General features: G+C 41.6%; 1 protein-coding gene across 1 annotated transcript; it reads left to right on the plus strand.

The window, feature by feature from the left end:
• LOC138801514 (aminopeptidase N-like) lies at positions 1-26,017 on the plus strand. The gene is made up of 20 exons (XM_069984428.1): positions 1-693; positions 778-920; positions 2,482-2,609; positions 3,313-3,442; positions 4,837-4,991; positions 5,260-5,373; positions 6,140-6,283; positions 6,534-6,599; positions 7,264-7,329; positions 8,468-8,646; positions 9,241-9,317; positions 12,870-13,003; positions 13,887-13,942; positions 14,878-15,025; positions 16,105-16,199; positions 17,222-17,329; positions 18,293-18,460; positions 19,850-19,990; positions 23,373-23,451; positions 24,761-26,017. The coding sequence occupies exons 1-20, from the start codon at positions 35-37 to the stop codon at positions 24,920-24,922; spliced, it is 2,952 nt and encodes a 983-aa protein (XP_069840529.1). The 5' UTR covers positions 1-34; the 3' UTR covers positions 24,923-26,017.
• The last annotated feature ends 1,665 nt before the right edge of the window (positions 26,018-27,682 follow it).

The following is a 27,682-nucleotide window of genomic DNA, read 5'->3' on the forward strand; positions in this document are numbered from 1 at the left end:
TCTGATCTCTATTCTGGTGGCACCTTCTGGCAAGATGGGCAAAGGCTTCTACGTGAGCAAGCTTGTGGCTTTTGTCGCCATCTTCTTTGCCATAGCTGCAGTGGCTACAATCATTGCTCTAGCGGTTGTCTATTCGAATGAGAAGTCCAATAATAATAAGGCAGAAAATGGAGACACAATTGCGACGACGAAAGCCCCAATCACGACAGCATCTGCCATCGCCACCACCACCACCATAACTACCACAACTACAACTACATCATCAGTTATCCCTGCAACTACTCCCGCATCCAATGAAATATGGGATAAATATCGACTTCCAGGTGATCTAATACCACAACACTATGATATTGACCTCAGACCAATTTTAACGAAAAAAAATACAGAGGAGCTTTATGTCTTTCATGGGGAAAGCAAAGCTCATTTCACATGTAACCGAGCTACAGAGTATGTCATTATCCACAGCAAAAAACTGACATATACCCAAAATCCAGTGCTCACCGATCAAGAGGGCAATGTAATCCCCATCCAGAGAAACTTTACTGTAGAGAAGACTGAATATTTGGTGCTGCAAGTCAATGAAGCATTGTTACCTTCAAAAGGGTATATACTTCACACAACGTATATGGGAGAACTGGCTGATGATCTGGCAGGATTTTACCGCAGTGAATATGTAGAAGATGGTGAGACCAAGTAAGTATTGATCTCTCTCTCCCTATTCAATTCATATTATAATGGTTCCTGTATTTCCTCACTAAAATGTCTATTTGGTAACAGGATCATAGCCACTACCCAAATGCAGGCCCCCGATGCAAGGAAGGCATTCCCCTGCTTTGATGAGCCGGCATTGAAAGCGACGTTTAGCATCACCCTCCGACACAAGCCGGATTATGTGGCCCTGTCAAACATGAATGTTTCAAGTAGGTATTTCCTTTACTGAGAAATATATAGAAAACTGTGCTACTATATGTATGTATGTAAGCCTTGTACATATACGTTAGAGTAATGGAAGGCTTAGGATAAACATATCTATTATATATGTATATTATATAACTATAATGGGAATTTTAAGGCATATAATTATGTGCCCAAACATTTTGCATTAAGAGAAGGAAGGATGTGGGTTTGGGTAAGATATATGTAATATTGGTAGTTGAATGAATAGCATAGGAATATCCCTGTACCCTGTAAGAGAAGAGGAGTGGGGGCGGAAACTACATTACAGGAACAGTTGGGAGCGATAAGGGGAACTATGGTGATAAAATGGCCACTGCCCTGTAATACTGTTAAAAACTAGAGATAGGCAAACTTTTTAAAAGTTTAGTTAGGCAGCCGAATGCTGAACTTTGATACAAAGTTAAAGTGCATCCATAAATAAGTGCAGGCGTTTAGCTGTATTAGTGCGGTTCAGCAAGTTTTCTCATTAATACTTACCTGTCCGTGCTTCCCTCATGTCCCCCACTGATCACTGTCACCTCCAGGAGTGATAGCCCACTCAGCCAATCACTGACAGTGTCATGGCCAATCACTGACAGTGTCATGGCCAGCGATTGGCTGTCACTCCCGGAGACGGCTGTGATCAGCAGGGGATACTGGTGCCCCTTGGGTGGACATCGAGAGAGCTCAGACTGCTAAGCATGGGCTCTTTTTTGTTTTCTATGTGTATTAAAATATGTGACCACCATCTTGGATCTCTTTTGTTAAGAACTTTGCAAAATTTTGATTTGTTAAGTTTGGTTTGCTCATCTCTATCAGAAAACCATCTTTGAATGTAGAGAGCACACAATTGGATAGGTTGTATGAGGAAGCAGCACTCAAGACTTGCGTAGAGTAGTTAGACCCCTTTCCTATTTTGGCAGTAATGACTTGTAAGTCAAATCTGAACAGCGTTCTGCAGCGTTCTCATACAGTCTGACTGAATTTGGGGGGCACAGAAAGTCGGCAGCATTAGTCCACCAAAGTATTCCCAAAGTGATAGAGCACAATGCACATTGCCAAATTTGTATTCACACCATTGCTGACTGTCAGTTTAGACAGAAGGTAGTTTTTGTCTTTTCGCAACCTGTCTGACAGTATAACAGTGCAGGGTCCATTTGCCCCAATGATTATTGTACACAAAATCTTGTTAATTAAGATCATATATGCATTTTTGTATCATGTGTTTTCCTGGAGAAAAAATGTTATGGGCAATAAGACCCTGGGGGAAATGTATCCATACTGCGCCTGGTGTACGCCACAGAAAAGGCGCCTGATCTATGAGGCGTTATGCTATAATTTACCATGATCTACTCCAGAGATCAGCCACAGATGCACCGGATTTACTAAGAGTCCCCCAGCTCTTTGTACATCCAGCAAACTACAGGGGGGCAGAGCTTTATGTTAAACATAACAGAAAAGCCCTGAGAGAGAACGATTATTCATAATGGCACATGGCGGTGGGGTTGCATTTAACCTAATTTGACTAAAATGTTCTTGTGCCAGGTGTAAGTAAGGAAATGTGGCAAGATGAAGAATGGAATGTCACATCATTTGAAGTTTCTCCAAGGATGTCAACATATCTGGTGGCATTTATAGTTTCTCAATTTGAGTCTGTTGGTATTAATGATCAGGTGGGTATCTCACTGTCTGTCTATCTATCTTTCTATAGGGCATAGCCATTTCAATTAACATAGTTACACTTGTAGGGTGCCTTAAGTTAAATATGTTTTCATATACAATCATTTAGTAAACTTGCCTTCTTCTCCTGATATGCTGCTCTTTCTCCCTCATTGTTGACAGCTCCTTGTCTAGGTTAGGCTAGGTTCACACTGCGTTTTCAGCATCCGTTTAACGGATCCGTTTTTTTTAACGTCCAGAAAAATAGGGTCAGCAACGTTTTTTGGTCCGTTTTGGTCCGCCAAAAAAAACGGATCCGTTTTTTTAATAATGGAAGTCAATGGAAAAACGGATGCACACAAATGAATCCGTTTTTTGCAATCCGTTTTTCATGCGTTTTTTTTTTAAAAACGGATGCGTTAAACGGATGCTGAAAACGCAGTGTGAACCTAGCCTTACCAACCACCACTCTGCTCTAAAAGCAGTGGTCTGTCTGGTATATATATATATTTGCTAATCCAGCACAAAACTGCTGCATTGATAGATGACCTCAATATATCAAATACACAAGTAAAGACTAATTTCCATTAATTGACAGTAAAAGCAGTGCTGGATGACAACCACTAAGCAGTGTTGGGGTAGTAGAAGGTGCATATTAGCAGTGATGCAGATATAGGAAAATATTTTGTATACTTAATAAAATGTTAAATTATACAGGTTAAAATCTGGGGTCGTAAAAAAGCAATCCTGGATGAGAATCAAGGAGCGTATGCTCTCAGCGTCACCGAGAAAATTCTGACCTTTTTTAATGCCTATTATGGCCTAGAGTATCCACTTCCAAAATCAGGTATGTGAATATATTGCAATTGTGTCCAAAGTGAATTTGTCAGATGCAATTCATGTTCCAAACTGCTGAAACTGTTAGAGACACACGCTACCATTCATTTATCTGTCTGTGCTTCCAAAATATAGAAAAATTCTTATATTCTCCAATGAAAATTGTCAGAGAGGATTTACAAAGCTCCTGATGTGCTGCAAGCTGGATACCTCCTCACTCCCCCTCCCATACCTGATCCTGCTTGACTGACAGTGAGCTGCAAGCCGAGCTCCAAGCAGGGTAAAGGATGGAAGGGGAGGAGGTGTTACAGCCCTCAGATGATCAGATGCTTGAGATGTCCTCTCTTACACTTTTCACTGTAGAGTAAAGGCATTCATCTACGTTCTGGAAGCACAGACGGATATATGAAAGGTACCATGTATCTAATAATAATATTAATAATAATTATTTGTATATCTACATGACGTAACAGCTAATTAACAGAGTCTGTTCTTCTGCCTCTTTCATCTTTGGCTGGCAGACAGATAAATGGTGTAATGCAGCAGGTTTTGTCTATTAAAGGAGACCTGTCACCCCCCGTGCCGGGGTGAAGGCCGTCAGAAGCCCGGGGCACATGCTCCTAAGATGAGTTCAACACCCATAGAGAATGACGGCTCCATTCATTCTCTATGGGCGTTGGACTCATCTTAGGAGCGCGCGCCCCGGGCTTCCGACGGGCATATCTCCGACCCGGGACCGGCTCCAGGAGCGGGACTTGAAAAGAAGGGGTAAGTATAAGGGTCTCTAGTGGGGGATCGGATGGCCTTCACCCCGGCACAGGGGGCGACAGGTTCCTTTAAAGATCATCGATAAAATCATTGTTATCAGCAACACATCTCTCTATCTCAACCAGGAATGTGCAAGCAATAACAATGCATTTAAATGCCCACACGACCACTCATTGGACAACTAAATCAGGACTTTATACTTCCTGAATCTGTTAGTATTATATTGTATTGCATTGTATTATAAAAAAAGACACATTGGTTAGCATCCTATGTTATTTATCTTTATTAGTGCTTGATACAAGGCAATTACATATGTCTGTTCTTACCATTCACATTATATGATGGATATAAAATTTTGTTTAAATTTTTTTCTCAAAAAAGCTACATGAGCCATACAGCAATCACTCTCCTGTGCATACATTGTGACATGCAAAAAAGCCATAGGTTGAATCCACTTGTTTAACTTGTTTGAGTTAACAGCAGAGTAGGAAGACAGCACTCCGCTGGTAGGTGGTGAACGAGGTGGAGAGATCCAGTAGTATGTAAAGAAGGAACCAGATAAATGAGTGCTTATTTATTCAGTGCAATATGCATCACGTTACATCAAGTGCTTTAACAGAGACATCTCTCCTATAGACCAGGTAGCTCTTCCAGACTTCAGTGCAGGAGCCATGGAGAACTGGGGACTTGTGACGTACAGAGAGACTGCACTTCTATATGACCCTAATGAATCTTCCATTGGTAACAAGGAGAGGGTGCTTACTGTAATAGCCCATGAGCTCGCACATCAGGTTAGCTATGTTTATATATGCTGCACTAACTGTCAAGCAATTCATTATATGACTGATATTACCATATATAACCAGCATGTATATAGACTAGCTGGAAAAAAAAAATGATCTGAAAAGGTAACTTATTCATGGGACATGTTATTTCTGGACATGTTTGAGAAACTAGTTATTCACCTTGAGTCAATCGACATGACTATTAGAGATTAGTATAATGTTATGGTTCACTGTATATACCATGCTATCAACATCTCTTTTGGGTCTGTTGCAGTGGTTCGGGAATCTTGTAACAATCCGATGGTGGAATGATCTGTGGCTGAACGAAGGTTTTGCCTCCTATGTAGAATATTTGGGATCAGACGAAGCAGAGCCCACCTGGAACATAGTAGGTTACTTAAGATTTTCTGGAAAAGTAGCATAAGAAATCATAGTGAGAGACAACAATACTGGCTGGGTAATTCAATGGGAAGTTAGTGAAGGTTGTGAGTATGCCTTTCATACAGAATACATTGTGCATCTACTTACAAACAAAGGCTTTTACAGTATTCATAACATACAATATATTTACATAGGGAGATAGTACTGACTAACTTAACAGAGTAATATACAGCACAGTGTAGAGCAAGTCAATACATAAATGAAAGGTCACGCAGGACCTTGCAAAAACATATATTGCATATATATTTCAGTTCCCATAATTTCTCATAAGGGTTCTCTTACATGACCCAAGGTTCAAAAAAACAAAAAATGCAGGGCCAGGACACATGAACCTATTACTGCTTATTTCGAATGGCCATTGACATTCATTGTTATCGTCCACACATCTCCTATTTACACCGAGAGATGTGCAGCCAATAACAATGGATTTTACCACCGCACAAAAGGTCCAACCGGCAAGCGCACAAAAGATCCAACCGGCGAGGGCACAAAAGATCCAACCGGCGAGCGCACAAAAGATCCTACCTGCCAGCGCACAAAAGATCCTACCGATGAAATGTAATACCACACACAACCTGAGGACAGGGGTGGTGCTGTTTTTACCAGAAAGTAGCTTTGCTTTTTCCAATCCTGGATAACTTCCGTGACTGTGAAAATGAAATTACCCAGCAAAACTGTCATACTGATGATTTTCTCTTTCTGGACAATTGCAGAAAGACTTAGTAGTGCTTAATGACGTCCACAGAGTGATGGCCGTGGATGCTTTAGCTTCTTCTCATCCACTCACCTCAAAGGAAGAAGAAGTGAACACTCCATCAGAAATAAGTGCACTCTTTGACTCCATCACTTATAGTAAGGTAAAATGTTTAACATACTTGCACTCCTTTCCTGGTCACATTTGTGCTCTTTTAATATAGTCGGTGCAAAAACTTCATACAGCCTTAGGCTATGTTCCCACAAGGGTTTATTTTGAACGGTCGTCATTTTGGCGCCAAAACACAAACATTTTATACAAATTATAGCTACTGTATGTGATACACAGTTCTGTTCCTGCAAATCTCTGGCATTACCTATGATAATCAGCTTTTTATCGCTCTTGCATTTTAGGGTGCATCAGTAATCCGGATGTTGTCCTCATTTCTCACTGAAGAACTGTTTGTGAAGGGACTGCAAGTAGGTACCAGCTGCCTGTTTCGCTATGGGCCTATGAGCTTTCTGCAGCTTTATTCGCCAGTCAGGGATAAACTACACAGTCAGCATGGCTGCATACTATGCGATCAAAGTTGTAATTTCCATAGTAGTAGGAAAAGGGGTCACTCTGGCCCTGCCCTATCATTTGCCTCCATTCTCACATGGTAAAAAACAAACTCGATTCTCTTACTGTTATTCTGTTCTATTGCTTTCAATCCTATTTTTTTAAGGCAATTGCCACGTTTACAGATGCGTTTTGATCAGTTTTTTTTGGTCTGTTTTTTCTTTTTTTAAATAGAAGTCAATGGTAAAACGGATCTAAATGGATGCACACAAATGCATCCGTTTTTCATCCATTTTTTATCTATTTTTTTATAAAACGGATTGCAAAAACGGATTACAGTGTGAACAATGTGGCAAATACCCATCTAGTAAACGTCTAGTAAATGTAAAAGTAGTTATTAAAAAATAGAAAATATATATGTCTAAAGTGCAAAAAATCTATAACAAAATCAAATGTTTGCAAACAGTTAAAAGGTAAATGGTATGAGCTTGTGAGTTGCTGCATAGACCCTATAGCTTTGCTGCATGCATGAGACCTTATTATTCACATGTCCATGTTGACTTTTTTCTCCTTTTTGCCAAGGCCTACCTTCAAAAATTTGCATACGAAAATACAGTGTATAATAATCTCTGGGATTCCTTACAAGAAGTAAGTTTAGATAGATGGTCTATTTACCTGGATAAATAGTATTGTCTTTATTAATGCGAACACTTCTGAACTATATCTTATAACTGGGCCAACTTTAATGCACATGTATGAATTGTTTGAGTGAAAATTACCCACATGGTCCTATTCTCTATTGTATATTTCAGTATTGCACTTTATTTGGTGTCATCAATAACATATACAGTGGTACCTTGGTTTAAGAGTAACTTGGTTTAAGAGCGTTTTGGTTTAAGAGCTCACAGTTTTTCAAAATTGTGACTTGGTTTAAGAGCATTGCTTTGGTTTAAGAGCTCCCAGGACTGGGTGGGAACGCGAGTGGAGGAGGGGCATGGTCTGCATAGCGAGGTCTACAGCACAGTACTCTGTCCCAGGAAGTCTCCCTCACCTTCCAAATCATAGCAGATCCACTTGAGGCTGGGACTTACATCAGGGGACAGGACTGTGGAGGTAATCTCTCCATAGCTGTAACCCCTCTCTCCCAGGACAGAGAGTGCTGCTATACTGTGCCCACATCTTCACTGCTCATTCCTTCATGTTCCCTGCAGTCTCTGTCAGTCCTTGTGTTTCCCATCCTCTCCATTACTGTACAGTAACTTATAATATCACATATTCTGCTGTTTCTGAATGTTTGTTTCATCTGTTTTACATGTTATTCAGAATAATAAATCATTATTTTTGGGATGTGGAACCAATTGTCTGCATTTCTATGAATTCTTATGGGAAAATTTGCTTTGGTTTAAGAGTGGATTTGGATTACAAGCACGGCCCCGGAACGAATTATGCTCGTAATCCAAGGCACCACTGTACTTACATTGTTGCATGGCTCATAATAAATGTCTCCAAGTCATGTTCACAGCATGGTCTAGGTATATATTTTTTTTTAAGTATTTGTCCACAGGTTTTATTTTAGGATTAAAAAATATAAGAAAATGGATATTACAAATATATAAAGGTCCAATGTATAAATGTATAAAAAATGCAATTGTGTTTTTTACAAGCAAGACAAAAAGTCTACTAAATAAATGGGGGTGAAATAAAGGTTCTAAATCTGGGAAACCTCTGTTTCAGGTTAACCTGGTGTACATTTATTTTCTAATTCAGTCTTCTGTTTCTGTTGTAGGCCTATGAAAAGGAAACTGATAAAGTTCCCCTTCCGGACACCATTGAAAGCATCATGAACACTTGGGTCTTGCAGATGGGTTTCCCGGTGGTGACAATAAACACAGCAGATGGCTCTCTAAGACAGAAACATTTCCTTTTAGATCCCAACTCCACAGTCACTCGCCCATCAGACTATAAGTAAGTGTATAATGTAATAGTAAGGGAAATGCGCTGATACAGCCAGTCTTCCACTATCTGAAGCTTCTCTCTTGGCTGCCTCCATCCTTAGCCCCCACTATCCCAGCATTGGCCCCCAATCTATATCAGCCTTTATATGAGCTCACTGACTTCTTCTTAGCAACAACACTTTAGCCTTGCTGTGCAGCCCCTCTCTAGCACTATGGTGCACCAGCTGTAGCACAGTGACTACTTACATGCCCCGCAGCAAAGATATACCCTCAGCCCATCTGTACACTCTTTAATGACTGTATCCAGGACTAAGCAGGTACCTCGAGTATCACATGTGGTTATGCTGCAGTCACCTGCTTGGTGGCAAAGCACTCCCGTCTAAGGATTCTTCACCTGCTACTAGTGTTATGGTGCAGGGTTCAGCATCACAACACCACTACAGCGATGCCAGACATAATCTAGGATGGAAAAAGATGGACCATCTTTGGGTTGTCAGTGTGCTAGGATGGCAAATGTGTGCTTGTAGATATGCACCATCATTTACATTAATGCCTGGCATAATTTTGTGTAAGTCTGTGTAAAGTTATGTTAAATCTATTTCAGCTATATATGGCAAGTTCCTATTACATACATCACCAGTACACAGAGAAATGGAAGTGTCTGGCTAACAGGAGAAACAGGTATGAGCAAAAAATTTGTATATGTACTACATACTTCTATTTAACAGAGAGGTGCGGGGGGGGGGGGGGGGGCGCTGCCTGGGTGATCACTTGATCGTATAGGCAGCCCATTGCAGATAGCATCGGTCTGCTGCTGCTGCTCCTATTCCACAAGGTGACGGCAGCAGATTGCTGCTATATGAGTCTTTTGTCTTTCAACATGTTGAAAGACAAACGACTACAACGATCAGCCAACATTGTTCGTGTCGGCTGATCTTTGTGTTCTATTACACAGGACAATTATTGGCCGTAACGGCTGATATCGGCTGAATACGGTCGATTCGTGTAATAGGGCCTTAACTTTCCCTTTAAGCTTTACATTTCCAGTGTTATACAGGCTGGAGTACAGTATCTATATCATAAAAATCAAAGTCTGTCTGTCTGTCTGTCCTTCTGTCTGTCTGTCTGTCTGTCCTCTATAGACTTCCAAACGCCTGAACCGTTTGACCCCAAATTTGGCACACAGATACATTGGGTGCCCGGGAAGGTTATTGCGAAGGTCCCGTCCCCACCAGATGTACAGGAGGGGAGGGGAGGGGGAGGGGAAAGAGAGGCGCCCCATAGAGATGAATTGGAAAATCTCCTCACTGCAAACACAGGTGATATAATTAGCTGCAGCAGACACGGCAGCTGGAGCCTTAGCAACCAATAGGATTACTGCTTTCATTTTCACAGGGAGCAATGGTTGCTAGGGAAGCTGCCTCACAATAACCACAGTAATAACTGGTAGACCCCCTACTCCATCTATACAGTACATGTATATACAGGACCCCCTACTCCATCTATACAGTACATGTATATACAGGACCCCCTACTCCATCTATACAGTACATGTATATACAGGACCCCCTACTCCATCCATACAGTACATGTATATACAGGGCCCCCTACTCCATCTATATAGTACATGTATATACAGGACCCCCTACTCCATCTATACACTACATATATATACAGGACCCCCTACTCCATCTATACAGTACATGTATATACAGGGCCCCCTACTCCATCCATACAGTACATGTATATACAGGGCCCCCTACTCCATCTATACAGTACATATATATACAGGGCCCCCTACTCTATCTATACAGTACATGTATATACAGGACCCCCTACTCCATCTATACAGTACATGTATATACAGGACCCCCTACTCCATCTATAAAGTACATGTATATACAGGGCCCACTACTCCATCTATACAGTACATATATATACAGGGCCCCCTACTCCATCTATACAGTACATGTATATACAGGACCCCCTACTCCATCTATACAGTACATGTATATACAGGACCCCCTACTCCATCTATACACTACATATATATACAGGACCCCCTACTCCATCTATACAGTACATGTATATACAGGGCCCCCTACTCCATCCATACAGTACATGTATATACAGGGCCCCCTACTCCATCTATACAGTACATATATATACAGGGCCCCCTACTCCATCTATACAGTACATGTATATACAGGGCCCCCTACTCCATCTATACAGTACATGTATATACAGGATCCCCTACTCCATCTATACAGTACATGTATATACAGGACCCCCTACTCCAACTATACATTACATGTATATACAGGGCCCCCTACTCCATCCATACAGTACATGTATATACAGGGCCCCCTACTCCATCTATACTGTACATATATATACAGGGCCCCCTACTCCATCTATACAGTACATGTATATACAGGACCCCCTACTCCATCTATACAGTACATGTATATACCGGACCCCCTACTCCATCCATACAGTACATGTATATACAGGACCCCCTACTCCATCTATACAGTACATGTATATACAGGACCCCCTACTCCATCTATACAGTACATGTATATACAGGACCCCCTACTCCATCTATACAGTACATGTATATACAGGACCCCCTACGCCAACTATACAGTACATGTATATACAGGGCCCCCTACTCCATCTATACAGTACATATATATATATACAGGACCCCCTACTCCATGTATACAGTACATGTATATACAGAAACCCCTACTCCATCTATACAGTACATATATACAGAACCCCCTACTCCATCTATACTGTACATGTATACAGGACCCCCTACTCCATCTATACAGTACATGTATATACAGGACCTCCTACTCCATCAATACTGTACATGTATACAGGACCCCCTACTCCATCTATACAGTACATGTATATACAGGACCTCCTACTCCATCAATACTGTACATGTATACAGGACCCCCTACTCCATCTATACAGTACATGTATATACAGGGCACTACAGGACAGGTATACCAAACTGTGACTGGGTAACACCGCCACACCAGACCTGACCAATACCGCCATACTGGGACTGGATAACACTGCCATACCAGACCTGACCAATACCGCCATACTGTGACTGGGTAACACTGCCACACCAGACCTGACCAATACCGCCATACTGTGCTGGATAACACCACTATACCAGACCTGACCAATACCGCCATACTGTGACTGGAGAACACCGCCACACCAGACCTGACCAATACCGCCATACTGTGACTGGATAACACCGCCATACCAGACATGACCAATACCGACACACTTTACTGAATAACACTGCCATACCAGACCTGACCAATACCGCCATACTGTGACTGGATAACACAGCCACACCAGACCTGACCAATACCGCCATACTGTGACTGGATAACACCGCCATACCAGTCATGACCAATACCGACACACTGTGACTGAATAACACTGCCATACCAGACCTGACCAATACCGCCATACTGTGACTGGAAAACACCGCTATACCAGACCAATACCGCCATACCCCCCTCGAAAAGACACCAGATTTTCTGGCAAGTCTGAACAGGAGGGTACTGCCCCTCTGCAAGGTGCTACCCTACACACCAGACCATGGGTGCCTAATGGTAAATACGACCCTGCAGGTATACAGGACACTAACACTTTATACCCGGGCAGCGCCGGGTACATTTTCTAGTTGAATATATATTTATATGACACCAAACAGCATCCCTATTGATTCTAAAAGCTGGTTGAGATTCACAGGATGTACAAACAAAATATGCTCATCGTCATATTTTAGCTCCATTGGGAAAGACTTTCCAGATCTACCGGGCAGGCAGAGAACCCACCTTTTGCACCAAATATTTGGCGTCCACACAAAATGTGAAATAGGTGTCCAAGAGGCAGGTTTATGCAAATGTGCTACAGAATACTTATTTCTAGAAGAAATATTTTTTTTGTACAGATGTGGGCAGGACTTAAAGGGAATTTGTTATAAGAAAATATAGCTGAGACCTCCTTTTCTATACATGTCACTTCCAAGCAGTGCTTCTCTTATCGGCACAGACATGAGAACGGTGACAGGTGATAAGAGTTTATAAATGACAGAGGTGCACACAATAGCGGTTGCTCACAACTCTTTAATGGAGGTTCAAACTTTGAGCGTTCAGATGCACAGAGCCTTAGTCATATGATTCCTGATTTCAGGTGCAAATAACACGCTTCAAGTAACCGGAGGCGAGTGGCTGCTTGCAAACATTGATGTGACTGGATATTACAGGGTTAACTATGACGACCAAAACTGGGACAGATTGCTGGAGCAGCTGAACAGAGACCCTACAGTGAGTAATGGCTGCTTGTATTCAGGGGGGAATCACATTCTATATGTCTATATATACCTATTTTGTTTAATAGGTAAATGGCAAACCAGCACCATAGACCAGATTTATATTGAGGGAACTGATGATGATGATGATGATGATGTGTTGGACAATAGAGAACAGACACCAAGTGTCAGACACCCCTGTTTGTGAAGTTTTAGAGAGTTACTGTCAATAAAAAAAAAAATAATCTTACATGCCACACAGACATGCCAAATGTTTTGATCGGGCAGGATCTTGATATTCAGACCCCCACCGATCAATATATGAGTGGGTTGCTGTGTGCTTCAATCCCTGACCCACTACCCCATCCGTCTCATTGCAAGCTTCCCTAGATGTCTATAGAGCCCATCTCTTGCAAGTCTGATCAAGCAGGGAACCGCACAATAGGTGGGGTTCTGAACAGCCAGACCCCGACTAATCAAAACCATTGACATGTCATTTTGATATGTCAAATGTTTTTCAAAGTGGCAGTAAAACTTTAAGACATGAAATACATAGGGGGAGATTTATCAAACTGGTGTAAAGTACAAGTGTCTCAGTTGCCCCTAGCAACCATTCCACCTTTAATTCCTCACAGACTTTTTGAAAAATGAAAGGTGGAATCTGATTGGTTGCTAGGGGCAACTTAGACATTTTTACTTTACACCAGTTTGATAAATCTCCCCTATAGTGTCCCAAGATTCAGCACAGTGTCCACAGGATATTGCTCAACATCACTGGCACTTGGCATCAAGCCTTCTTAGCATTATTTCTACCCAGCTGGTAGAGTTAGAGACTGGTGTATTTAATATTATATTACTGGTTAATTAAAATTAGAGATTTTTTCTCTCTTTTTTAACAGGCCGTTCCTATTATAAACCGCGCACAAATCATTGATGATGCATTTAACTTAGCCAGGTGAGCATAAAGTATTGACAATAGATATACACACAGTATATACATTGTATATAGATCCCAAAACAATAACAGAAACTATCTAGTGATTTATTACTAGTACATCTCGTTTCTAGGTGTTTCAACACTTCTAATAAATGGCTGCTAAAGAGACCCAATCACGCCAGAAATGTCCCTAATGCTAAGGAAACGTGCTGGTACATCACACAGCTTGCTTCCCAAACATACCCTTGTAGCCTGCGTCCTATGTGCATATAAACTGCAAACTTACTTTTATAAACTCCTGCGCTGTATGTAAATTATGGGCAAGTAGTCATCTGGGCTCCATCTAGTCACAGTCCTGGGTCGGTTTCTCCTGTGACATCACACGGAGGGCGGCATCGCACGATGGTGTGCCAACGTCTTTACTACGCCACACATGCGCAGTACAGCAGCATCTTCTCCCGCTTGACTGCGCATGTGCATGCCGATGCGCGCATACTGCCGATGTACAATGCCGGCCCCTGGGTGACATCACAGGAGAACTTCACATTCAATCAAGCCCCAAGGGGCATAATTACAGCGCTGAAACCCGCCCAGGACCGTGACTAGATGGAGGAGCCCAGATGATTACTTACCCGTAATTTACATACAGCATGGAAGGATTATAAAAGTAAGATTGAGGTTTATATACACATGGGACGCAGGCTACAAGGGTATGTTTGGGAAGCATGCTGGGTGATGTATCAGCACATTTCCCTAGTATTAGGGCCATTTTTGGCATGATTGGTTCCCTTCAAAGCAGCACTATGGCAAATATGTTATTCTGCCCTAAACAACAATCTTAATAATGTAAATAGCTGGACGGAAAGGAGGGGAGAGGGAATTTACAGTAGCCACATCTCTCCCTTAATCTCTGTAAGAGGTATAAGCATAAATGTCTAATTTTTGTTTTTCAGAGCTCACATAATAAGCAATATAAGAGCACTTGAGACAACGACATTTCTGGCCCGGGAGGTGGAGTACATGCCCTGGCAGGCAGCTCTGAGCAATCTCGCTTACTTTACACAGATGTTTGATCGCACAGAGGTGTATGGACCAATGAGGGTGAATGACAGAACTTTTTATCTTCCTTGTTAACACGGTGAAATGTGAACGCAATTGCATTTATTATTGTTACAGCAAAAATTATATTTATTCCAAGATCAAACAGAACAGTTTTGTGTTACATTTCTCTTAGCCAAAGTTCCAATCTAAAACTAATAGTAGCCTGGATTCCTGCTGTCCGGTTACTCTAAGTTGCAAAATGATCTGTCAGCTCTACATCATCTGCAGACATGTTGCGAAAACAAGTGATACCTGTTGTCTCTTAACTGATGGCTGTTTGCAAGGTTATAAAATTCAGTTTTTATTCTAAGAGGCCATGCTGAGCTACAGCATGCACAAGTCCCCCTCCCTCCCTACTCTGCATAATTGATGTGCAGAGTTTGGCTTCCAATAGTGAGCCATTTACATTAATCATGGGGGGCAGGGAGGAGTGGGGAAAGCAGGAGGCATGCATACTAAAGCTTGCTACCACCTCTATGACTCTAAGGGCCCTATTACACCAACAGATGTCTGACAGATTATCTGACAGATTTTTTCAACCAAAGCCAGAAACAGACTATTAAAAGAGATCAGGTCATAAAGGAAAGACTGAGATTTCTCCTCTTCTCAAATCCATTCCTGGCTTTGGCTGAAAAAATCTGTCAGATAATCTGTTAGACATCTGTTGGTACAATAGGGCCCTAAAGCTTTAAAGAAAAAACTTGATTTTATAACTTTGTAAACAGCTATTAGCTAAGAGACAGGTATGGTTTGTTTTATCTGCCCATGTCTGCAGTATGATATAGAAACTACAATAAACCCTCTGGTTTAGGGGAATCATAATCACTGCTGCCAGCAGGATACAGACCAGCCTTGTCTTCTGCTCTTGCGTGGCATTTTGGGGGCATATAGCAGAGAAAATTGAAGTATATTTAGGAGTTCCGTGGCTTTTACTTTATTGTTTCTCTAGCTACAGTATATGAGCTGCTGTGGCCGTCATATTATTTGCACTTTGCAGCTGGGGCCCCAGAAGTTTACTCTATACTACACCATACAATATTTAAGAGATATTGATAATAAGATATTGATTTCTCTAACAGGATTACATGAGGAAACAGGTTACTCCATTATATGAGTATTTTAAAATCAAGACACAAAACTGGACCAATAGAACAGCTTTAACTTTAACAGAACAGTAAGTACAATAATCAAAGTCTTATGTGTTAATATAAGTAATGTAATGTACAAGTAATGTACGAGGAGGGTAAAAAATAAATATATATATATATATATATATATATATATATATATATATATATATATATATATAGGGAATATCATTCACACATTTGGCATGAATATGGGCATTAGAGCTGATCAATAAATAGTGGAACATCCATTATACTGTTTTTGTCTAGCTTTGATTCTTGGGGTTTGCAGTATGGATATCAGTTTGGGCCTTTTTTAGAGAAATTATAAATTGCTTCAGACTTTATCAGATTTGATGAAGAGAAGAGAATTGTAAGCAACACTAATCTTCCTAGGAGAATTATGAAAATGCTCATGAACCCTATTATAAATCAATGGGGTCCAGCAGACACCAGTCGTACAACAGATCTGGCACTGCTTCATGTCATGAACAAGAGATCAGAGGGGACTGAATCTTAATACACTTTTGAGATTTAGAGGATCAAGATATTCGACAACTTTATCTGCTTTGTACAGCTTTATCATGGCTTTCATGCTGCTGCTGCTGCTGCTGCTTTTTAGGCGGTGCACAAGACACAAAAGTGCAGGATCTCCTCCTCTGTGTATGCAGATAGCACAGATGTTAGGCTTCACTCACCAGGTCTGGGAAAAACTAAAAACTACAGATTTATCTCCCAGAGCAGAAATCTGCATAAAGATGCCATATATGAGACATATTATGGCCAGATATAGTGGAAATCCTCATGGACATACACATGGTAGCTTATCCTGAAAAGTCACCTGAAACAACAGGTACACTTTAAGGCTATGTTCTCACAATGTAAAAATAAGGGCAATTGATGGCCGTTGTTGCAAAGTAAAGTCCTTAGATTTTAAAAATGTAATAGTAATAAGATTAAAAATTTACATTTTGAATATTTGGTTTTCCACTTTTTCTACTTCTACCTCTACAGTTACATCTATCCATTTTTGAGTGTTCTTCTCTTTTGTATTTTTTCTTATCTACAGATACAATGAAATAAATGCAGTCAGTACAGCTTGTAGTTATGGAATCCAAGAATGTGGACAAATGGCCATTGACCTCTTTAATGAGTGGAAAAATACAAGAGTCAACAGGTATGTAGGGACTAGAATTAGAGTACTTTTATGCTTAAAGGCAACCTGTCACCCCCGTGCCGGGTCAGAGCCCGGCCGACCTGCTAGAGCCCCTTATACTCACCTCGTTCCCGAAGTCCAGCTCCTAGAGCCGGTCCGGGGACAGAGATATCACCATGGGAAGACCCGGCGCACGCACTGCTGAGATGAGTCCGACACTCATAGAGAATTAATGGAGCCGTCATTCTCTATGGGCGTCGGACTCATCTCAGCTGTGCGTGCGCCGAGCTTCCGACAGTTATATCTCCGTCCCCGGATCGGCTCCAGGAGCTGGACTTCGGGAACGAGGTGAGTATAAGGGGCTCTAGCGGGAGGTCAGCCGGGCTCTGACCCGGCATGGGGGGTGACAGGTCCTCTTTAAAAATGTAATTAAACATATAAGCATATTCCATATGGTACACTTCAATGATATTTAAAGGGATATGGCGGCAAAAAAAAAACTATTTCTTTCAAATTATGTACTTTTTCCAGTCTGACACAGTGCTCTCTGCTGCCACCTCTGTTTATGACAGGAACTGTCCAGAGTAGTATCAAATCCCTATAGAAAACCTCTCCTGTTTTAGACAGTTCCTGACATGGACAGAGGTGGCAACAGAGAACACTGTCAAACTAGAAAGAAAACATCCCTTCCTGCAGAGCATACAGCAGCTGATAAGGATTGAAAGACTTGACTTTTTTTAATAGAAGTAAAATTGTTTTGCTCCAGGCAGCAGGAAAACAGCAAGAAACCATTTGTTTTTGCTTACATTAGTGTAAAGTGACAGACATATATACAAATCATCTTGCTAACAGAAACATACTATTAATTTCTGCACATAATGTAAAGCCTTACATTGTGCCTTACAGTATACTACTAAAGTTAGTGATATGTTAAACAGTCTTCAAAATGGAAAAAAAACCCTACTGTTATTTTTTTGTGAACAGCATTCATCCAAATCTGAGGTCTACCATCTACTGCAATGCCCTGGCTCAAGGGGGAGAAGAAGAGTGGAATTTTGCATGGGAACAGTTTGTGAGCACCACTAATGCGCAAGAGGCTGACAAACTCCGGGCTGCTCTGGCATGTAGTAGAGAACCCTGGATTCTTAACCGGTAATTGATTTGGAAGACTTGATTATTATTATTATTATTATTATTATTATTATTATTATTATTATTATTATTATTATTATTATTATTTTAATCAGTTTAATTTTTGACATTTTTCTATGGTAGATCATGTCCATACTGCCAATAAAAAGAATATGTAGTGAGTACTTAGGTACTGTACCTATTGGCTATACCCTAAACAGCCATTGTCTTCTTTGCTAGTAATTATTGAACCTCCAAAGTCTCTAACAGCCAAATTCACTAAATTAACATTTTAAGATCCATTTACATCAGCCTACTGGTTCCTGAATAATAGCTTAAATCTCAGTGATTGGTGCTCATTTTCTGAGCCTTCACAAGGCTTAATCATTGTGCTGATCTCAGCGATCGGCTATCGGTCACTGAGTCTTTACCAGGCTCTAATCATTCAACACAGCATCTGCAAACAGGAATTAGGACGGCCCCATTCAACTTAGGGCAAATGACAAAACAAAGGTGTACTTCTTCACCCAGTGGGCAGCTCCCTGAACATCTGACCATTATTTAGAAGGGATAGGCATTTAACAAAGTTTCACAAATGGACATTTATTTAAATGTATATGTAGAGGGAGGTAACTGCTTCAAAATGCTGGTCATTAGAGATGATTAAGCCCACCAAAGTTCAGGTTTGTGCACACCCAAACCATTGGCTTTTGAATCCCTGTCGGTGGGGAAGGTGGAGACAACCCGAATCCTGCCTTAAAAACATGGAAACAGTCTATGATCTAGACTTTAGCGGCACTGAGATGGCACTTGTGCTGTCCCCACCTTTCCCATGGACTGGGAAGACAGCAGGATTCAAAAGTCAATTGTCTGGGTTCGGATGAACCCAAACCTCGGCTGGTTCGCCCATCTCTACTGGTCATATATATCAGATATTTCATTTAATTTAATCTGATTAGATCTGGCAAGGACTTAGGAAGATTTTTCAGGTTTTGGACATTTACTATTGAGTCTAAAACGTGCGATTTTTCTACAGAGTATTTTCCAGTTTTTTTTACCTAGCCAAATAGGACTAATTTAACAAACCATTTATAAATTTATGAATAGAATATTCTCAGAATATTCACCAAAAAATTGCACAAACATATTCACTCGGTACTGACCAGACGTAGGCCTGTACCAGTTTGTGCGACTATATAAAAAGTCGCAAATGTTGAGTTTAGTGCAAATCCTGGATTGTGCCATTTTTTGGGTGAATACTCAAAAACAGGCAGATGGGTGAAAAATCCAATTATTCACCTAAACATAGGCGCAAAGCCCTTGTTAAATGTGCCCTGTTATATTCTGTATGTTTTACATATCTGATACATAACTGATTTGTGCTCATAAGTTCATATTTTTAATTCACAGACTCCTGGAATATTCCTTGGATTTCAACAAAATCCGCAAACAAGATGCTCTTTCCACGATTAACAATGTTGCTAATAATGTTGTTGGCCAGGGCCTAGCCTGGGACTTTATTAGAGCAAAATGGGGAACACTTGTTAATGAGTAAGTGCTAAAAAAAAAATAACAATTGCTAAAATAGATTGTTCTAACTCCCCTTATGAAATTTTTATATTACGCATATTTAAAATAGAAGTCGGTCATTTTTATCTTTTGGCTGCTGGCAGGGGCAGAGGAGAAGTTATTAGAGAACACTAACTTACTTCTCAACGTGCCCGTGCCACGCCGCTACACAGGTTACTGGACCCCACCAAAAGGAATTTCATCCCGAGTCCTGATGATGTCAGAATGAGGGTGAAAATGCCTTCCCGGCTGATGGATTGCCCGCTCAGCCAATCAGTGACTGCAGATGTGTTCTGCCCCAGTCACTGATTGTCAGTCAATCAATCGGGTCAAGACATTGGCTGGGAGAAGATCCTGGAGATAGGCAGGGGTCCTGGAGCGGCCATCTGACTCTGGAGAGCCACGGAAAGAGGTAAGTTAAGCTTGTTTTTTATGTTCCCCCCTGCCCCTGTCTTCTTAGAAAAAATCCCCTCGTTAGACTTCTTTTAGATTTTTAGAATTTTATATGTTTTATATTTTAAAGTAATCCTACACTCTTGCAGTGTCTATTCTGACCACTAAGCCTAAAACTAAGTTGATACTTCCTGTACAATAAAAGACACCAGTGGACAAATAACAGAGAATCTCTAAATTGATGATGCCCACAGCTCAGGCTCTCTTAGAATGTAGAATGACCTCTGTAAAGGTCACAGAGCATGTTTAGAAACCTATACCATTCATGTAAATCTCCTGAGATTTATGTATCTAGGTGAACCAGTGCTAAATATTACTGATCACTACTCATTCTAGTAACTTATGCCAACTGTACTTTACATTGATGCTTCATGTTTACATTTTGTTTGTATTGTGTAACCTTACCATATGACCACATCTAGTTTCCCACTTGTTCCGGATAGAGATAACGTAGGTACCCCAGGAGGAAAGAGTGTGGGATTGACTTGGTCAGGGGGCAGTAGTCCTATCGCGACAGGTAGGGATATTTTAGGACCAGGGCCAGTATGGGGTGAGACATGCTGTAAATTAGATATGTATCAGCTCTCTGTCATGGCTAACAACACCCACTATCAGACCCTTGTTTAAAACTGTTTTATTAGGCCCCTTCACAGGTCCATGACAGTTTTTACTGTGTGGGTCCAGAAATCCATCCGTATTTCCTGATAAGAAATCCAGAAAGATTTTCCTGTTGTGTGAGGAGGACTTAAGACTATCTTTTGTGCATTTAAAGCTGCGATATTTTTTTATTTTAAAGCATAAAGTTAGTTATTATAGGGATATATTCAATTTATATCGTTATTTTAGCAATCAATGGTATTCTCAGAACCCAGACCCTCACTGACATACAGTAAAAGGTACACTTTAAAAATGATGTGGGAAGTAGAGGAATCTTTCCAGTCATTGACAAACTTCATACCACTGTACTATAGCAGACTGACTCCAGATCTTAGCTCTCCCAAAGCTGGCCAAGTACATGGGGTAAATGATGGCCAAAAGGACAATTTTGGTTATTTTGCCAAACCATTATTTTAAATATATACACTATTAGGCCATGTTCACATAACGTAAGTAAAGTATTAATCTCAGCCGTTGTTGCCAATTTGCAACATGGCCGTGATTAATACTTTACTAATGGTGCGTTTAAACAGACAGATTCATCTGAAAGATTTTTTAAACCAAAGCCAGGAATGGATGTGAAGAGAGGAGAAATCCCAGTCTTTCCTTTATGATCTGTTTCCTGTATAGAGTCTGTTCCTGGCTTTGGCTTCAAATATCTGTCAGACACTGGCGGACGTACCGCTTGTGCAGCCGGTTCGGCAGCACAGAGGCCCAGAGGGGGACAGGGGCCCCCGCCTGCTCAGTTGTCCCCCTTTCAGCATCCCTATTGTTTGCCTCTGTGATAGGAGAAGACGCCCCCACTCACACTGCTCCTCTCCCCTGTACTGTACGGCATTCGCAGGGGGACAGGCCCCTCCCCCAGGCCAGGTCACAATACCGTACAACAGACAGCGTGTACGGCGCTGTGACCATGTCTGGGGGAGGGGCCTGTGCACCCCACGGATGCCGTACAGTACAGGGGAGAGGGGCAGTCCATTACAATGTGAGTGGGGGCATCGGCTGGTGAGTGGGGGTGTCAGATGGTGAGTGGGGGCGTTGGATGGTGAGTGGTGAGTATAGCTTTTTTTTGTTTTAAATACATATAAAGGGGGTAGTGGTATGATGATGAAGGGACAGGAGGAGGATGAAGGGGGTAGTAGTATGATAATGGAGATGCAGGAGGATGAAGGAGGTAGTAGTATGATGATGGAGGGGCAGGAGGAGGATGAAGGGAGAAGTATTATGATGATGGAGATGCAGGAGGATGAAGGAGGTAGTAGTAGTAGTATGATGATGGAGGGGCAGGAGGAGGATGAAGGGAGAAGAAGTATGATGATGGAAGGGCAGTAGGATGAGACGGGTAGTAGTATGATGATGGAGGGGCAGGAGGATGAGAGGCCTAGTATTATGATGATGGAAGGGCAGGAGGATGATGAAGGAGGTAGTAGTATGATGATGGAAGGGCAGTAGGATGAGAGGGGTAGCACTATGATGATGGAAGGGCAGGAGGATGAAGGGGGTAGTAGTATGATGATAGAGGGGCAGGAGCATAAAGGGGCTAGTAGTATGATGATGGAGGGGGAAGGAGGATGAGAGGGGTAGTAGTATGATGATGGAAGGGCAGGAGGATGAAGGGGGTAGTAGTATGATGATGGAAGAGCAGGAGGATGAGAGGGGTAGTAGTATGATGATGGAAGGGCAGGAGGATAAGGAAGTGGGTAGTAGTATGATGATGGAAGGACAGGAGGAAGAAGTGGGTAGTAGTATGATGATGGAGGGGCAGGAGGATGAAGGGGGGAGTAGAATGCTGATGCTTTCTCCTCCTTTTACCATGGGGGCTGTATACAGCAGGGGGCATTGTTACTATAGGGGGTCACAACAGGGGGCATTACTACTATAGAGGGCACAGCTGCCATGTCAGGTTTCTGTGGCCGCTATTCATTGAATAGTGGCCGCAGAAAACCTGTCAGTTCATACAATGGAGCGTGCGGCTCCTGCTGCATGCTCCATTGTGTGCAGCGGGGAATTCGGATGCGGGCACACACTGATGAGCCCGCATCCGAATTCAGCAGAAGTGAAGATCATCCGGCCAGGTCACAGAACGGCCGGTGTCTTACGTCATGTGAACATGGCCTTAATATGAAATCTATACAATGGCGAACAGCTAAATTCAATATTATGTCAATATGTCAGGTAAACCATATGGCAAAGTAAACACTTTTTTATACTATATTTACATCTATATTTACTTATTTATTGTTTTTTCCACCAGGATTGGAGCTGGAATGTCCTTTGGTGGTCTAATTACTACAGTATCTAGAAGATTCTCCACAGATTTTGAGCTGCATCAAGTAAGGAACACTATTTTACCAGCCTAGAAACTAGTTTAAGATGAGGATTAAATTTATATATTGCATTCAAGAGCTATTGGGTGCTTGTTGCAGGCTTGTTGGGCTCAAAGCTAAATACTTAGAAGTCAGCAGCCCTTCCTAATGCTTCTAGATAGTTTTCCTTATTAGTGCACAATATTTTATTCCATGCGGTTCGACATATGTTAGAGTTGAACAACATTGGAACAGATGAACTGTCAATTCAATTCACCCATTTCAATGAACCCATAGCTTTAAAGGAGAAGTCCGGCAAAATTTTTTATTAATGTATTCAATTGCCCGTCAAAAGTTATACATCACCAATATACACTTATTACGGGAAATGCTTATAAAGTGCTTTTTCCCTGCACTTACTACTGCATCAAGGCTTCACTTCCTGGATAAAATGGTGATGTCACGACCGGACTCCCAGAGCTGTGCGGGCTGTGGCTGCTGGAGAGGATGATGGTAGAGGGATGCTCAGTGTCCCTCCAGTGCCCTGTGTCCCTCAGTGTCCCCCTACCATCATCCTCTCCAGCAGCCACAGCCCGCACAGCTCTGGGAGTCGTGACATCACCATTTTATCCAGGAAGTGAAGCCTTGATTCAGTAGTAAATGCAGGGAAAAGAGCACTTTATGTGCATTTCCCATAATAAGTGTATATTGGTAATGTGTATAACTTTTGGGGGGCAATACAATAATTTAAGAAAATTTTTTGCCGGACTTCTCGTTTAATACCAATTTATGAACATTTTGGTCTTCCCAACCTTTTTCAACATGATACATATGCGGTGAGGCTCGGGGGAAATTTTGGTAGTGATCTCCCTGCCGGGTCAGCTGGTACGGTGGTGTGGTAGCTGAAGGGGTCTAAGGTCACTTGGACACTTGTCCCAGTAGCCTGGAGTGGTGTAGGACCCACCTTGGACAGTCTGGTGCCTCACCAGCACCCAAAAGAGATTAACCCAAGTATACAGGTGTACGGGTGCAGGTGCGTAAGGATAGGCCAGACTCCAATGCTTTAGAAGAATAGAACAGTTTACTTGGGAGAACGTAGTGTAATACAGGGAAAATACGTTGGTAGAGATACAGTTCAGTGCAATATAAAAAAGAAAGCTGGGGGGGTGGCTGCCCGGACGATCTTTAGATTTTCCAGGTGGTCCATCAATGGCCCTGGATCAATTAAAGTTACAGATTTAAAAGTTGAACTTAATGAGCTTTTATCTATTTTTTTTCAAATGTTTTTCAAACTATTTTTAGATAACCTATTAACATTGCTGTTTTTTTCTATCAGCTTATTCAATTCAAGCAGGTGAACAATGATAACGGAGTTGGTTTTGGCACTGCAGCGCGAGCTTTGGAACAAGCTATAGAGAAGGCACAAGCTAATATCATATGGATAAATCAGAACAGAGCTGCCATAAAGGAATGGTTTGAGAATGCAGCAAAACCTTAAAGGACATGTAAAAACACCACAGCACACTTGTGAAGTTTACAAACCGTGTGTGCCTCCTACACAACCTGCTTGTGGGTCTTCATATTGTACAGAGGTACAGAGAAAAAAGTGATGTATGTTCTCACAAGATTCCGTCTGCTAGATTGCTCTTCATCAGGTTTCTATGAATTTCCTTTTTGAAGTGACTGAGAAGCCCATATTTGCCAAAATGTACTTCCAGTTACATATCAATGAGCTTAGGTTCCAAAGACTTTTCTGTATAGACAATGGAGAACTTCCAGTTATTGCTCAGGGTCTAAATGTGCAGGCCATGGCTTGTTGTGCTCTCATGTATTTAAGGTTCAATCTCTCTTTAACGTCCAATCTCTCATCTAAGCACAAAAAGTGTTTCTATACTTCGGAACAAGGGAAGTTTATCCCTCCTAGACACAGTCCTTGCTGCTTGTTGTCCAGGAAAATCAACTTTTCCCCTCTCCACAGGACAGGGGAAAAGTAGGAGATCGTGGGGGGTCTGACCTCTGTATCCCTGACGATATCCATATTGGGCCCCCCCAGATTTTGTATTATGAATAGAACCAATGGTGTGGCACGTGACCTGCGACTCTATTCATTCCTATGGAGCCACGGAAAGAGACAAGCCCATCGCTCTTCCAGCTTACTTGGCTCTTTCCATTGCTCCATAGGAATGAAGAGAGCTGCGGGTACAGCTCTTCATAAATACAGAAGCCTGGGACCCAATACAGTGATCAGTGGGGAATACAGAGGTTGGACCCCTTGTGGATAGGGGAAAAGTTGATTTTCTTGGAATACCCCTTTAAGTATAGTCTCTAAGTTATGTTTACTCCATAAACCAAAAAAATCAAATAAAGGCCACCTATACCAAAAGATACTTTTAGGTGAAAGCCTGAAGAGATGTATATTTTTCAATAAGCAAAGACAACCTACCTTTATTTATACTTTAGAATCTTGGTGTAAATCAGTTTGATTTTTTTTTCATAAACATTAAATTAATACAAAGCGCTGTTAAACCAACAACTTGCTTCTATTATGTATTTTTTCATTCCAGAATGTAAAAATAAAAGCTGATTTAACAAATGTATGCCTGGAAATTGGCTTCTTTACACTGAATGTCAAATTATTTTGATATTTTGATATTTTGCATGTCATTAAAGGGAAAAGGTATGTAACCTGCTGATACCTCCCTATAGCGCTCAGAGCGCTGAGGATGAAGGTATGTTTCTTACTTTCATCCTCAGCAACGTTTCTATGATATTAATAGTTTTAGTGCACTGGGGATAGAACTACCGCCTCTGTCAGTCCACTCTGCCAACTTTCATTAGCAGGGGCAAGTCGGTCAAGGGCAGATCGGTGCACTGGGAGTGATAGTCCTCTGTGTCCTAAAGGGAGATATCAGCAAGTTAGATATTTTTAACCTGCTGATAGTTCCCTTGAACAAAAAAATACTAAATGCCAGAAATCAATAAGTCCCATCTACACCAAAATTGTAAAGTACAATCGTAAAACTACACATCAAGGCGCAGTTGGTACCGCAAAAAACAAGCCCTTATATGGGCTCTGTAAATGGAAAAATGAAAGTGTTATGGCTCTTAGAATGTGAGGAGGAAAAAGCGAAAATAAATAAAAAAAAGAAAAGGTGTTTGGTCATTAAGGGGTTAATATATGTGTTTATGCCTGTATATTATGTTTTAAAAAGGTGTCTGGCAGACATGGATGCAAATCCTGCTCCAATAAAAGTGGGCTTTTGCCCATCATTATACCACATTATACAAATAATTAATAATTATACCCCTAGATGAACATAAAGCTAGAGATGAGTGCAACTCAAGTATGCTCAGCATCTACATTTATATCTAAAGTTCTCGCAGGTTTCCATGGTCCTAGAGGTTTTACATAAGTGGCATGGAGACTGAAAATCATACCAACAAAATTTGTGCTCAAAAATCCAAATAAACTGTGGTAGATATAGCATTGCCAAGCTCAGGAACCTGCTTTATGATTTATGGGGTATGTGACTCCAGTGGCAGAAGCTGTCCACAATATACTGGGCACTGAAATGGCACATCTGGGGAAAATGTCAATTTTCCTTTTGCACCTTCTGCTGTGCATTAGCTTCCAGAAAACATTGTTGGAGTCAAAAATCTCACTACACCCCTTAATAATTGCCTTAAGGCTATGTTCACACTATGTAAGAGACCCGGCCAGGGTCACGGAACGGCCGGTCTCTGGCCGGATCATCTCAGCCGGTACTTAAGTACCGGCCTGATGATTTTTCACCCGCAGAGCTCTGATGCATCAGAGCTTCCCATAGCCCATAGCCGGAGCCGCTCGCTTCACTGTGTGAACTGACAGGTCTTTCTGCGGCTGGAATTCACTGAATTCCGACCGCAGAAAACTGACATGTCAGTTGTTTGCGGTGGCGTATGGGATCCCGGCCAGAGCGTGTACGATGTGTGTACGCTCCGGACGGGATCCCATAGAACAACAGGCATTGTTCCACCGCGGTAAAAGTACGGCCGTTATTGCCATCTGCAACAAGGGCCGTACTTTTACGTAGTGTGAACATAGCCTTAAAGTGTACTTTCCAAAATAAGACCTCTTATTGGAATTCTCTTTTACAATATAACCTCGGAGCATTTGCGTGCCATTGCTGTGTAAACCACCAAATTGCCCCATCAAATGCACATAATTTCAGGGGCATCTTAACAGCATTATGGGACCCTGGGCAGAGCTGTAAATTGC

The sequence above is a fragment of the Dendropsophus ebraccatus genome, chromosome 1, assembly GCF_027789765.1.
Source record: "Dendropsophus ebraccatus isolate aDenEbr1 chromosome 1, aDenEbr1.pat, whole genome shotgun sequence".
Taxonomy (NCBI): domain Eukaryota; kingdom Metazoa; phylum Chordata; class Amphibia; order Anura; family Hylidae; genus Dendropsophus; species Dendropsophus ebraccatus.

What these genes read in the sequence shown, in the direction of transcription:
- LOC138801514 (XM_069984428.1), top strand. Translation starts at nt 35, where the DNA reads ATGGGCAAAGGCTTCTACGTGAGCAAGCTTGTGGCTTTTGTCGCCATC. An exon ending in TCTGGGATTCCTTACAAGAA is followed by an intron (nt 7,330 to 8,467) that starts GTAAGTTTAGAT and finishes TTTCTGTTGTAG; the next exon opens with GCCTATGAAAAGGAAACTGA. An exon ending in CAGATTTTGAGCTGCATCAA is followed by an intron (nt 23,452 to 24,760) that starts GTAAGGAACACT and finishes TTTTTCTATCAG; the next exon opens with CTTATTCAATTCAAGCAGGT.